At 31.2% G+C, this 13,836-nt stretch overlaps 2 protein-coding genes across 2 annotated transcripts; one reads left to right on the top strand and one right to left on the bottom strand.

Moving 5' to 3' along the window:
- Positions 1–1,613: 1,613 nt before the first annotated feature.
- Positions 1,614–6,209, top strand: LOC145638176 (7-deoxyloganetin glucosyltransferase-like). The gene is made up of 2 exons (XM_081689137.1): positions 1,614–2,313; positions 5,080–6,209. The coding sequence occupies exons 1-2, from the start codon at positions 1,788–1,790 to the stop codon at positions 6,030–6,032; spliced, it is 1,479 nt and encodes a 492-aa protein (XP_081545263.1). The 5' UTR covers positions 1,614–1,787; the 3' UTR covers positions 6,033–6,209.
- Positions 6,210–8,370: 2,161 nt separating this feature from the next.
- On the bottom strand, positions 8,371–10,144 carry LOC145640562 (protein TRANSPARENT TESTA 1-like). Its single transcript, XM_081691816.1, has 2 exons — positions 9,743–10,144; positions 8,371–8,769 (listed from the first exon to the last, which is right to left on the bottom strand). Exons 1-2 carry the CDS (start codon positions 10,142–10,144, stop codon positions 8,371–8,373), a joined length of 801 nt encoding a protein of 266 aa, XP_081547942.1.
- Between the last annotated feature and the right edge of the window lie 3,692 nt (positions 10,145–13,836).

Raw genomic sequence — 13,836 nt, 5'->3', positions numbered from 1 at the left:
AATCAATAACAAGAAAAACTTAAAATTATTGATGGAGAAATCATGAACCCTAGGCAATTTGGTGGAGAAATTGAGAAGAGAACCAAGGTTTGTCATTTTAAATACCTCAATTTCATAGTTGAATTAAGTTTAAACAACATAGGAAACTTCAAAAGCAAAGAAAAAAATAGTGACTAATGTTAACTATTAATAGAAGATAAGGGAGATTTCGCGTTAAGAGGTGATCCATTTAGGGTTAATAGGCTAACATTATTATCTTTGTTAGACATTAAAGACATATCACTAATCATGCATCAATTAGTACTTATGAAAACACCCACGGACGTAATTATTGTGAAAAGAATTGAATAAAAAGCCAAAGTTATACGGTGAAAAAAAAAAATATTTGGTACTCCACACCATATAGTTGAAAGGTGATTGTAATAAAACTGAATAAAATGATTAATTCACGGACCGAACAATATTGCTTTGTTAATAAGTAAATGTATGTAGATTATAAAATTAAAGCTACTGTAATTAGTAATAACTTGTCAAAGTATTGTAAATTATTTGCATCACAAGTTAGCATTTCTTTGGATTTGCCACTGAGACTACTATAATTAAGAACATGACCAGATCACGTTAAAATATAAAACAAATAAAATAAAAAATGGGCTATTCACAGTTTCATACAAAGTTGACCAAAGTTTAATAGCAAATCGCCATGTTTAATTTATTAATCAAAAGCAGATATGCAAGATCATTGTGAATCACATATTCGCATGGGTTTTAGTTAAATATAGTATGTCATTTTTGTTTATTCTCTTTATAATTCGGGCCCAAGATCTTCCAAGATAACCATTCGGAGCTTAATCTCCTTGTCTTAGGGAATATGTATGGCTACTTTCAATTGATTATTGATACTTATCAATTATTAATTGTGAAGTAAATGATTATTAAATATACTCCATAATAATTCTGTGGCCACTTAATGTAGCAAAACCCTAAAGGTGTCAAAAAATAATCTGACTCGATTTAAAAGTGGCCCAATGATTTAGCATGACTAGACGCAATCACTCAATCTAACCAAAATCAGTCGTCTAAATTGAAAGCTCTATGGGTCTGTTCTATTCAGCTTATTTTCAGTTTGGTTCAGTTTAGCTCCAATCAGTTCAGTTCTTAATTTCCTTCTCTCATAAAATATTCATTTAGTTCAGTTCAGTTCAGCTTCAATAAGTTCAATTCAGTTCAGCTCATTTCAGTAAATCAGAACAAACCCTTAATATAGCGGACTATAATCTTGATGTATATAGCTATACATACAACACTACTCAAAAAACTCATCTGGAGAAAAGATTATTAACTCCAAAAAAAAAAAACTCTTAATGACAGTATTCTTGAATTCGTACTACTTTATTGAAAAAAAAATATTACAAAAATATACACCTCGAAGGGTAGGTCAAATGATACTCATATTCATACACCAACAAAAATTATTGAAAATACTCAAAGACAAAAAATAAATAAATTAATAAATAAATAATTGAATCATACTATTTCCTGGTTATTGAGTATTCCGTATTTCTCAATTATTTTACTAGTATAAGGTATACTTTGAACCATGTGTTGTATACATAGTTTGTATATTTTTTATAATAAAGTTATTATCTTTCATTATTGTGAGCTCCAATAAGCTAATTAAGCTACTATATATAGCCATAACTCTTTAATTAAAATCATATCCCAATCATAGAAATCTTCTTACAAACTCTTCCACTTATATCAAAGATTCTATAAACAAAAAAAGTATGGGTAGTATTGAAGGAGAGAAACAAGCTAAGATACACATACTATGCATACCATATCCAGCACAAGGCCATATAAGTCCTATGCTAAAATTAGCCAAACTACTCCATTCTAAAGGCAACCACATTACTTTTGTCAACACTGAGTACAACCATCGTCGTCTACTCCGTGCTAGGGGACCTAACTCCCTTGAAGCTCTTTCGTCCTTTCGATTCGAGTCCATCCCTGATGGTCTCCCTCCCTCTGATGCCGATGCCACCCAAGATATCCCCACCCTATGTCATGCTGTTATGAACTACTTCCTTGAGCCCTTTAAGGAGCTCGTTTCGAGGCTTATTAATGATCCTTCCCCGGGTTGTCCACCAGTCACGTTGATCGTATCGGATTGTGTCATGCCTTTTACTCTTGATGCTTCACAACAACTTGGTGGTATCCCGTTGGTATGGTTGTGGACTGCTAGTGCAAATGGTTTTTTGGGATATTCTCAGTATGGTACACTTATTGATAAGGGAATCGTGCCCTTTAAAGGTACCATTTATATATATATTACCCCTGTGTTACAGTTTTATTGGCGTTTATTTGGTACAATTACTAATTAATCTCTCCACTTCATATCGTGTGTGTTATGAAGTGGAGAGATTAATTAGTAATTGTACCAAATATGTATATATATATATATATATATATATATATATATATATATATATAATATAATATAGCAGGATGTGTTATGGTATATAGGGTAAAAATTGACAAGAAATAGTCATTAATATCGAACGCATTATTGCTTAGCTAGTTAGCTACTTTAAGTATCAAATTATATACAAGTATGAAATTAGAGAAGTTATAAGAAGAAAAAAAAATCAAAAAATGAAGTGAATACTTGAGCTATAAATAATATTTATATTATAGTATTTCATATAAATATTATTTGTAGATCTCTAGAATCATTACATATATTAAACATATACGCAATTATTCTAGAGATCTACAAATAATATTTATATGACATTATTTCAATGTAAAGAGGAAGAGTAGGAGTTGTCACGAGGCAATGTCTTAACAATCAATACCTCCACTAAATTTACCCACTAAAGTGTTAACATCCACATATATAAGAGACATTATTTAATAATTTATATTAAATATAGCATTGAAGCTAAAAAAGGATATCTAGATATGATTAAAAAGTTATTTAGTCCACAGACATTTATATGTGGCTGATCACGTCGTTATTGGGGTTACTTTAGTAATTTTACAGGGATTACTCAATTAGTGTATAGATATTAGTTCGTCAGTGTTGGTTATTATTACAAGGGTTCCTCTGTCAATATTACAAAAGTTAATTTATTTTAAAACAAGTGATTACATCAGCAGTTAACCAAATATATATACAATATTTATGATTTATTTTGGGTGAGGAAAGGGGGGAACTACAATATTTATGATTATGTGATACAGTGTATTTAGGGTATGTTCATATTTACTGAACTGAACTAATTGAAGTTAAACTGAACTGAACTGATTGAAGCTGAACTGAACTGAACTAAATAGAGTTGAAATGAATATTTTATAAGAGAAGAAAATTAGAAATTAAACTGATTAGAATTGAACTGAACTGAAATTAAGTTGAAGTGAACAAGCCCTTAATTACAAACTTACACATCAAAATTAAAGTAAAGCACTAATATGTGGGAAAAGGGCATATTAAATATTAATTACTTGTATGTGATTTATGTCGATTGTGATTTATGAGTACTTCTTATATAATTCCAAACTTTGACATAAACCGATGGATAGGGGGAAAGCATGAGCAATTTTTTTGTCATTTGCGACATTAAGTTCCAAAATAAAAAAAGTTAAATTTGATTCTAACTAGGACCAATACGTGTACTGTATTTTTAAAGCTAAAATAAAATACTCATATTGCTAATGATATGGCCCGTGTTTAAAGTGGAAAAGTTTTGTCATTGTTAGTCAAGCTTGGTGGCAAATTTAAGTATTAATGTATTATATTAATTATGTTGAAAGTTTTGCCATTGTTAGTCAAGTTTAGTGGCAAATTACAGCACTAATGTACTATATTATATTATTAATTATGTTATAGGATAGGAAGATTTGAATAAATGGAAAGTAATAGTGAAAAAAGATAAAGTTGAGTTAATATTTCATGGGATCAGGAAGGATAAAAATTAAACAGAGGTTTTTCAGTGCGGCACCGTTACTTGTATTTTAGGGTTACTTGTATTCAGGAGTTACTTGTATGAGTTACTTGTACGGTGTTATCTGTATTATGAGATTACTTGTATCGTGGGATTACTTGTATATGTTACTTGTATTCTGAGTAACTCCTACAAGTAACTCTAGACCCAATCCCATATCAAACCAGTAACACCCTACAAGTAACCCCTGATCAAGACCAATAACACCCATACAAATAACGCTAGAATACAAGTAACACCTACAAGTAACCTGGCAAAACCAGTAACACCCTACAAGTAACCCCGACCAAAACCAGTAACACCCATACAAGTAACCCCAGAATACAAGTAACACCTACAAGTAACCAGTAACACCCTATAAGTAACCCCGACTAAAACCGGTAACACCCATACAAGTAACCCCAGAATACAAGTAACCCCTGACAAAACCAGTAACACCCTACAAGTAACCCTTGCCGCACCATGTGGCCAGCCACATACAAAAATTTGTAGAAATTAAAAATATAATGATCTATACAGTGTTTAGGTTGTAAAAAAACAAATATAAAGTTTTATCTTGGTCGTGGTTACTTATTCAGAATTTATTTGGTCAGTTAATTAGGGGTTAATCAATTAAGAGTTACTCAATTAGTTAGGGGTTATTCAATTAAGAGTTACTCAATCATTCAGGAGTTTCCCGCTTAGTGTTTTAGTGTGTGTCAGCTTGTCACACAGAAAACACGCCTAATATTGCATCATACTGAGTAAAAAATTTTAAACAAAACAAATTTAAGAGAATTTTTATTTTTTTTATTGATACTGAATTTATATAGGATTGAACGGATAAAACAAGTGTTGATCAACGTAAATAATATTTAATAAATATAATACAACAAAAATTTACATGAAAATTGATACTATCATTATATATACTTCGTACTTGCTAATATTCTATGGTTTGAATCACCCCAAATCAGGACACCAATAAAATTGGTTACAATATAGATGAATACGTAATACTTCGTATTAGAGATGTTAAGCATATCAATTTTATAACTTGATCCTAATTATGCTTTAATTTGACTTTAAGCAGATTCCAATTTCGCAACAGACGGCTCCTTAGACATGGTCGTGGATTGGGTGCCTAGCTTGAGAGGTATACAATTAAAATATATTCCAACCTTTATCCGTACCACAAACAAAGATGACATTATGTTAAATTTCCTAAAATTCACAACTGAAAGAGCTGCTAAATCTTCGGCACCAATTATTTTTAACTCTTTTGATGCATTGGAGCATGATGTTCTTGAGGATATATTGAAAATAGTAGTTGGTCCGATATACAACATCGGACCAATGCAATTGCAGCTAAAGAATGTGTCTGATGATGTCGCGGTCAAGTCCTTAGGGTCTAACCTATGGAAGGAGGATTCGACTTGCTTTGAGTGGCTCGACTCAAAGAAGCCAAAGTCTGTTGTTTATGTAAGTTTCGGGAGCATCACAACTATGACAAATGAAAATCTTATTGAATTTGCGTGGGGTCTTGCCAATAGTAAGCACCCCTTTTTGTGGATTCTTAGGCCAGATATTGTAACTGGTGATTCCGCTGTTATACCACTTGAATTCCTAGCTGAAACAAAAGATCGAGGTCTAGTGACTAGTTGGTGTGACCAAGAAAAAATCTTATACCATCCATCAATAGGCTCATTTTTGACACATTGTGGGTGGAACTCGACACTAGATACTATATGTAGCGGGGTGCCTATTATGTGTTGGCCTTTCTTCGCGGAACAACAAACCAATTGTTGGTTTAGTTTTGAGAAATGGGGAATAGGCATGGAGATCGACAACGATGTTAGGAGAAGTGAGGTTGAGAGACAAGTGAGAGAGCTTATGGAGGACAAAAAGGGGGAAGAAATGGCAAGTAAAGCATTGGAGTGGAAAAAATTATCTGAAGAAGCATTAGCAACTCCAAGTGGTTCATCCTACTTAGACTTTGAAAAATTAGTCAACCAAGAGGTTCTTTCTCTCAAAAAAATCAAGTAGCAATCATAAAATTGTGCAAGCAAGCTCATATGCCTAGTTGATTATTGGATGAATTAAACGAATAAATTATGTCTTTGTAATCTTTGATACAGCTATTTCTTTGGAGGCAAACTTGTGCTAATTTGTTTTTATTTCAAAAAAGTATTAAGTGAGATTCGTTTATGGAGTTGTAATGTTTGATCTGAAATTAAATTAAGGTGTTATGTGGGAGTAAAGGTAAAATACAGTCCCTAAACTTTTGTATTTGTGCACTTTTAGTCCCTGTTAACTTTTTTGTGCACTTTTAGTCCCTCAACCACCACTCTTGGTGTTTCTGACCAAATAATTTAGGAACTTAGCCTAGTCAGCATAGTTTAGAGACCATGACTCATATTTTTTTTGTTTTTCCATTTTTTTTTCTTCAGAATTTATTAAAAAAATCTTATAATTACTTTTGTCATTTTTCCTTTTTTTTTGGCAGCATTATTTTTTACTTTATTTTTTTTTTTTTGACTGAAAATGCTAGAGTTTATTAACTTAAGTTCAAAACATCCAAAGTTACAACATCAATAGCACTAACAGGGATCTCTTCTAACCAAACCCGCATAGAGTCGTAGTTCTTGCTAATATGGGCAAGTTTATGTGCTACCCCATTCCCTTCCCTTCCTACATGAGTGAAATTAATCCTTGAGCAAGACTTAGCAAGAGAAAGAATATCCTTTATAATCAAACCAAAAGCTGATTGATCAGATTTGCTGCTTTGAAGAGAACGGGCTAACTTCAAGCAATCAGTCTCCAAAGTAATTTGCCTGAAACCAGCTTCAATAGCAATTGACAGACCATGTCGAGCTGCCATAGCTTCACCAATTTCCACATCAAACTCTCCATTTATATTCCAACAAGTTGAGTCACGAACCACCTCCCAAAGCCGATTGTATCATCACCAAAACACGCAGCATCAGTATTTTTAAAATCAGCTTTAATTATAAATCTAAAGTAATTAAAAATAAAGGATTTTTTTTTCTCTCTCCTCCCTTCACCCATGGCTTCTAACTCCCTCTCCTCCTTCCCAATTTTCTCTCTCAAGAGAAGGCACCAGCACTTGTTTCAGCCGATTGCCGGGAATCGGCTTCCGAAGAAGCCATTCCCGATTAATTGTCGAGATCTGGGTGAAATTGGTGGTTGAATTTGGGAATTAGGGTTCAAATTCCCGGCAATTGATCGGAAAAATGGTGATCGGAGGAGAGAGAAATTGGGAAATATTTGGAGAATTTTTAGATCGAGAAATTTGAAGGATTTTGATTGATTTTTTGTTTGTGCTTATTACTTTATTAGTGAGTTTGTGACAAAAATAAAATTCTGACAAAAAATAAAGGATTGTTTTTTTTAAAAAAAAAAAAATTATTAATGGGTGTTTTGGGAATTTTTTAATAAATTCTGTAGGAAAAAAAAAAGGAAAAACAAAAAAATATGAGTCATGGTCCCTAAACTATGCTGACTAGGCTAAGTCCCTAAACTATTTGGTCAGAAACACCAAGAGCGATAGTTGAGTGACCAAAAGTGCACAAAAAAGTTGACAGTGACTAAAAGTGCACAAATACAAAAGTTTAGGGACTGTATTTTACCTTTACTCGTGTTATGTGGTCCAAACATTGTATTATCAACTTATACATACTGACATACACTTCCTTCTGTTACGTTTATACTTATATTCGCATGTTTGCAACTTAATTTTCTTTACCTTCTTTCCCATGCATTTTTGTGCATCCATTGTAAATAAAGCCCAGCTCTACGAATCTATGGTCCATTCCCCTTGCACCTTTGCTCCTACATGGACAAATGCGCTATTCTTACCCTATGAATCTATGATCGCCCAAAGAATGATTTATGTTCAAATCCGACCACCAATACAAATTAAGTGGTCTTCAACTAGCCCTATGTACTCGAAACTAATACATGTATGTACTCTGTATCATACTTTGTCATTTCTTAACACTTCTAACATTTTGACTTTTACATTATTCACATGATTATAGTGGCTCAATGTATTAAATTAAAACATCAAATATGTTATAACTTTGAATATTTAGACAAAGATATCGATAGTTGAAATTATACATTGACAAACTCAGATGAAAAAGTATTAATTATTAAAGCACAAAGAAAGCAAAAAATAGAACTCGTGAAAGAAATTGTGTTTAAAATTTTTGGATGAAAAAGTTTATACTTCGTCTATCATTATATCGACTTGTAGTACAATAACTAACTTGTCACATGAAGATCCATTACTATCTTAGCCACAACCATTTTTACCAATCATATTGTTTAAAAAAACAAAACACTATCACTATAACATCAACTATAGTAGCTGAATGGTATCAAAGGAAGGAGGGAAAGGAGCATGGCCAGACCCAAAAGCGCGAATGTGATCCTTAAGTGACCTCTTATGCTTAAAGTCGGAACCACAAAGACAAAGCCAACGCTTGCCACAATTTTTTTCGTGTGTGCGCCAGTCGCCTTTGACGGCCAATGACTTGCCGCACTTGCGGCAGCTAAAAGGCTTGTGGCCGTGCTTGCGCTTGTAGTGAGTTTGTAGTGTGCGGAAGTCCTTCAAAGGCTTAGATTTTGGGTGGTTGATGTTGTTTTTGCACCCTTCCTCGCAACAATAGCATGGCACACTTAGTATGGCTCGTGGTTGGGCTCCTTTTAAGGAGTCTGGGCCTTTTCGGTACTGTGATCCGTGGCCCCACATATGCATCTGAGGCCCAATAAATAAAATAAAAATGGTAAGTTTTTGGATACTATAGAGCCCAAAGAGTTAAGCTTCAGAATTCAGCCCAACATTTTTTTTTTTAAAATAATTAAGCCCAACTTTGATATTATGGTTTTGGGCTTTATTCCCGCTAAGAAGAAGGGCCTTCAACTAGTCTCTTTTTTTTTTTTTTTTTTTTCTTTTTTTTTTTTTTTTGTGATGCAACAGAGTTTCATTGCCTCCAATCAGTCAATAAATATTAAATCTACCGTATATAGCATATTAAATAAAAGTTAAATTCCCTGAAATTATTAAGAAAAAGATGGTCATTTCATCATATTAATGTGTAAGTTAGAACTAATTTTGCGTTATAAAATCAAAAAACATCACTAGTCAATAGATTAAATTTGTATGATGTCGCTATGCAATATGAATGCAATAATAAGAAAATTTAACTAACTTCTTAAAATGTGTGAAAATGGGTACTTTGTAAAATGATAGCTAATCAACTATCGAGAATCTATATATGTTTTACTATGTGTTAGGTCGATGTTTATTTCATGGCAAAAGCTAACGAACGCCCAACTAATAGGATCGGGTTTTTAAAATACTTACTTTCAATATAAATTTCTAGTAACACGAAGTGATCGTGAAGTGATCAAGTTTGGAGCCACATTTGATGAATTTCATGAATACACATGCCTTACATATGTATATCTTTTAAAAAATAAAATAAACTTGGTCGATTCAATGCCTTACTATTTTAGTGAATCTCCAATGCAAATAATGAACATACATAATACATATACATTAAAGTATGAAATTATTATACAGTGATAAATCCTAATACTATAGAATTTAAATTCCAATATGTGCAATTAGAAAACAAGTAAAAAAGTTACAATTTTAAAAAAAAAACAACCATGGAATAAGCTTTTTATATGCACAAAAATGCAATAAACGAAAAAGGAACAATTACCTGAAGATTATTGTAACGGTTGAAGGTCTTACTACAAAGGTGGCAAGAAAAATGGGTGAACCCTACTAGAATTTGAACAGCACTTGGTATCCAATAATTATTAGACATTCGAAGTTGATTATTATTATTATCACCAACATTATTTCCATTTCCCTTCCTTACCAAGTTATCATGATTAGGTAACCCAATGTGCAAGGCAACTGTAACACCGTCATTATCATCATCTTCTCCTCCTTCTTTTTCATTGTTGTTAAACTTCTTCGCGTTGTTAAAATCCTTAACACTCGAGAAGCTCTCAGCTTTGCCCGGAAAAAGGTTGAGAGGTTCGATTCTCTTATCATCATCTTTGTTACTAAAACTACCTAATGAAGAAGTGCAAGAGAATGTCGTAAATGGTTTCATGAATGATGAATCTATAAAGGAATTCTAGGCTATAATCTATATGTCTATAGCATGAAATTTTTGAATTGATAGATTTGTACGTAGATCCCTACCACCATAATTTATATACACCCTTTGTATAGCTAGAATTAGCAAATTTAGGGTAAATGGTCCCGTACTAACCTTATGTAATTCTAGATATGAACAGGTTTTACCAAATATCCATTATACTCATATTAGGTATACATACACTTTTTATTACCATTGCATCCCGCATACGTAAGGACTTAACCTTGTGCTTTGATATTTAAAAGTGGAGAAATGGTAATTAAAAGAAATTACACTTTACACACGATTTTAATTACAAACTAAGTAGTCCTAGTTTTTACTTTTTAAATGCCCCAATTGACGTACTTGGCACATTTGTCAACATGAAACTTTAACTAATTATCTCTTTCATTATCAATAAATATACAAATATATTATATATAATATACATGCTGATATTCAAAATATTTACGTATATTATTAAAACAGTTTAACAAATACCTATAAACGAAGTAACTGTGCTTAATCTTATTTGTAAACATCTCTATGGATTAAAGTGGTGTATGTGAATAGTGCATAATGTAAATTAGGGCACTTAATAAAAAAAAATACAGGGGAGTTGTAAACATCAATTTTGATATGTAAAATAAGTAACTATATATACATGAGGAATTGAATTAAATAATTGCATGCATTAATTTGAATTGTATAATATACTAGTATGCATTATACTTTAAATCTCCATACTCTACTAGGGCTTGTTCTCATTGACTGAACTCAGCTGAACTGAACTGAACTTATTAGAGCTGAACTGAACTGAAATGAATATTTTATAAGAGAAGAAAATTAGGAGCTGAACTGAACTAAACCAAACTTATTAGAGCTTAACTGAACTGAAAATAATCGCATGAGAACAGGCCCTAAGTTTAATGTATGATTATTCACTTTTACTGTATAGAATAATCAGCTTAACAAGGGTATAATAAAAGTTCAATAATCTAAAACTACAACTTATTTTAAAGTCTAATATTTTGAAACTTGTACAACCTTTTCGTACATCTTAAAGTAACATAAACGACAATTAGTTCCAGACAGAGATAGTATATATACTATAAAATTCGGACTAGGGGAGGTTTGTAAGTACCTAAGAGTTGGGAAACTTGTTATACAATCATGAATGTTAACGGTAAAATTAAATACAAAGAAGACTTTTAAGGTGGTATAATATTAGGTAGGCAGCTGGAGTATGAATCTTGGTGAATAAAACAACCATCTTTAGGAATTATTATTTTATAAATGGGTTTTTAATTTATATCTTAATGTAGGTATGCACTTTTAATCTCTTCTGTATGTTCTCATTTCCTGGTATTGGATTCGAAAACGAAATGAATTAATTTTGGTGGCCCTAAGTTGTGTAATTTTAGCAAATTTTCATTGCAGAAAGCTTGATTATGTAAAGCAATATAAAGGGTTTTTGTGCACTATACCAAGCAAAATTTGGTGAAAGAAAAGGAGTGAAGTCCAAAAAAAAAAAAATTATTTTATTTTATTTTTGTTTTTTCATCTTTTATTCATTTTATTTTTATACATGATGAGAAGAATGTTATTGATTTTTGTATATTTGAGTTGTTGTTGGACCTACCTTATTGGTGTGTATGTTAGAGGTAATAAATTGAATTAGATACATGAAGTAAATTCCTTCAATTCCTTGATGAATCCACAAGCAACTGCAGCATATGATAACACACGCAAATGCAGATTATGGCCTCTTTTTTTTGGGTTACTGCAATGCTGCAGGAATAAATCTGGCATTTGACGGGCTGAATTAATTTTTATTTTATTTTGAGCTCATGCTTTAGTATATACCTCGTATTTAAAATGGTAAATTTTCTTTATGATAAGAGAGTTATAATGGATAAATGATTTATATCAAGTTTGTAGTACCACCTCTAAAATATTATAGTAATTAACTTAATAATTAATTAATTACTTGATAAATAAAATTCAAATAAATTCTATTAAGTCACGGAGGGAATTCTAATTTTTTATTTTGGTATTCTTTTATTAAATAAAAATAAAAAAATCAACTTTACTTTTATACTTGAAATATTATGCGTTATATTATCTATTTAATATTGTATAAAACAAATCTATCCGTAAATTGAATGGTACGTTTAACCCCTTGTATTAAACGGTAGGACATAACTTAGTAAGATCGAAGACCACTTGAATACGTTGGATGTTTAGAAAATTGTCTCATCACAAACTATCACTTAGGCCCTGTTCTGTGCACCTTATTTTCACTTATTTCAGGGTTAATTAGTACAAATAAGGGTTAATAAGTTCAGATAAGATAAGTTCAGATAAGTTGTGACAAAGGTTAATCAGGGTTACCCAATTTAATTTATAACTAAAATAAGTTTTAATAAGGACTATAAGTTCAGATAAATTCGGGTAAGTAAAAATCAGGTGAATAGAATGCACCCTTAATTAATTAATAAATATGTACTGACTATTAAACTAATAACTCCACTTGTGTATTATGAGAATTTCTAATATTTTATTGTAGTTTTCTCTCATCCATCTAGGTAATATCATTTTTTTTTTAATAAATGATAATTTATAGTTACCCACATTACTTAATTAATTACTTAATTAATTACTTAATTACATGTGAATTGATCACACCGTCAACAAATGATTTACAGTACAGTTGACTACATATAAGAATTTATGTTCTTTCCTACAAGAGATCCATTCAACATGTTTATGATTGTAGGAATCCAACATATACATACATGATCACATGCATAACGGATAAGTTTTTCGCTGCATGAAAGTATATAAGCAATAATTTCACATGGGAATAGTAGTTCTTGTTCTTCCTATAATAAAAAAAAAATCGAGCTACAAAATATAATAATTATCCAAGACTTCTCTAAACAGACAACTTTACTCTGGCCAATCTGTTACTAATATAAGTAGAGTAAGGGACAAGGTTCTAATTTCATGGACCAAATAGAAGAATCCAATTCATCATATATATGTTATCTTTAAAAATATCTAGCTCTTTCAATATAATTTATCACTTTCTTAATCTAATCGAATAAATTATACTTATATCTTGTTCATCCTATTTGTAATAATAGATCTTTAATTTCATTATGATATATATATTTTTTTTTTTCTGTCAAAAACCACTTTTAAATTCTTATTTTTGTGAAAAAAACACCTTTTAAAAAAACTAAATTATTGTCCAATTTGAAAATTTTGTTGTAAATCAACACCTACTGCAGGAAAATGAGCTTTGACTACTAGTGATTCAATCTTGTTAAGGAAAATTACAACAAAATTTTTATATTGGGTTGTTATTTCAAACAAAAAAAAAATATCTAAAAAGATCATATGTCAACTAATTTGATTGTGACCTATTATTTGGGGCGAAAGGATCACAATTTATCAAGAATCTAAATCCTCAAGAAGACACACATATGCTCTCAATTAATGTTTTAAATCATCAAGACTCAAGATCAAGAAACACACATCATATGTTCTAGAGTCTAGATACCACAAACATGGAATCTAAGAAGATTCAATAAGAACCAATTACATACTTGATATATAAAAATTAGTTGAGTGTATCCAAGAATTAAATAAATTGAAAT

This window comes from Chenopodium album, chromosome 7 (assembly GCF_948465745.1).
Source record: "Chenopodium album chromosome 7, dcCheAlbu1.1, whole genome shotgun sequence".
Classification (NCBI taxonomy): Eukaryota; Viridiplantae; Streptophyta; class Magnoliopsida; order Caryophyllales; family Amaranthaceae; genus Chenopodium; species Chenopodium album.
This window is presented reverse-complemented; position numbering and strand designations above follow the sequence as displayed.

Coding starts and splice junctions, on each gene's coding strand:
- LOC145638176 (XM_081689137.1), top strand. CDS start 1,788: ATGGGTAGTATTGAAGGAGAGAAACAAGCTAAGATACACATACTATGC. Junction 2,314..5,079: donor GGGAATCGTGCCCTTTAAAG/GTACCATTTATA, acceptor GACTTTAAGCAG/ATTCCAATTTCGCAACAGAC.
- LOC145640562 (XM_081691816.1), bottom strand. CDS start 10,144: ATGAAACCATTTACGACATTCTCTTGCACTTCTTCATTAGGTAGTTTT. Junction 8,770..9,742: donor ACCGTTACAATAATCTTCAG/GTAATTGTTCCT, acceptor ATTGGGCCTCAG/ATGCATATGTGGGGCCACGG.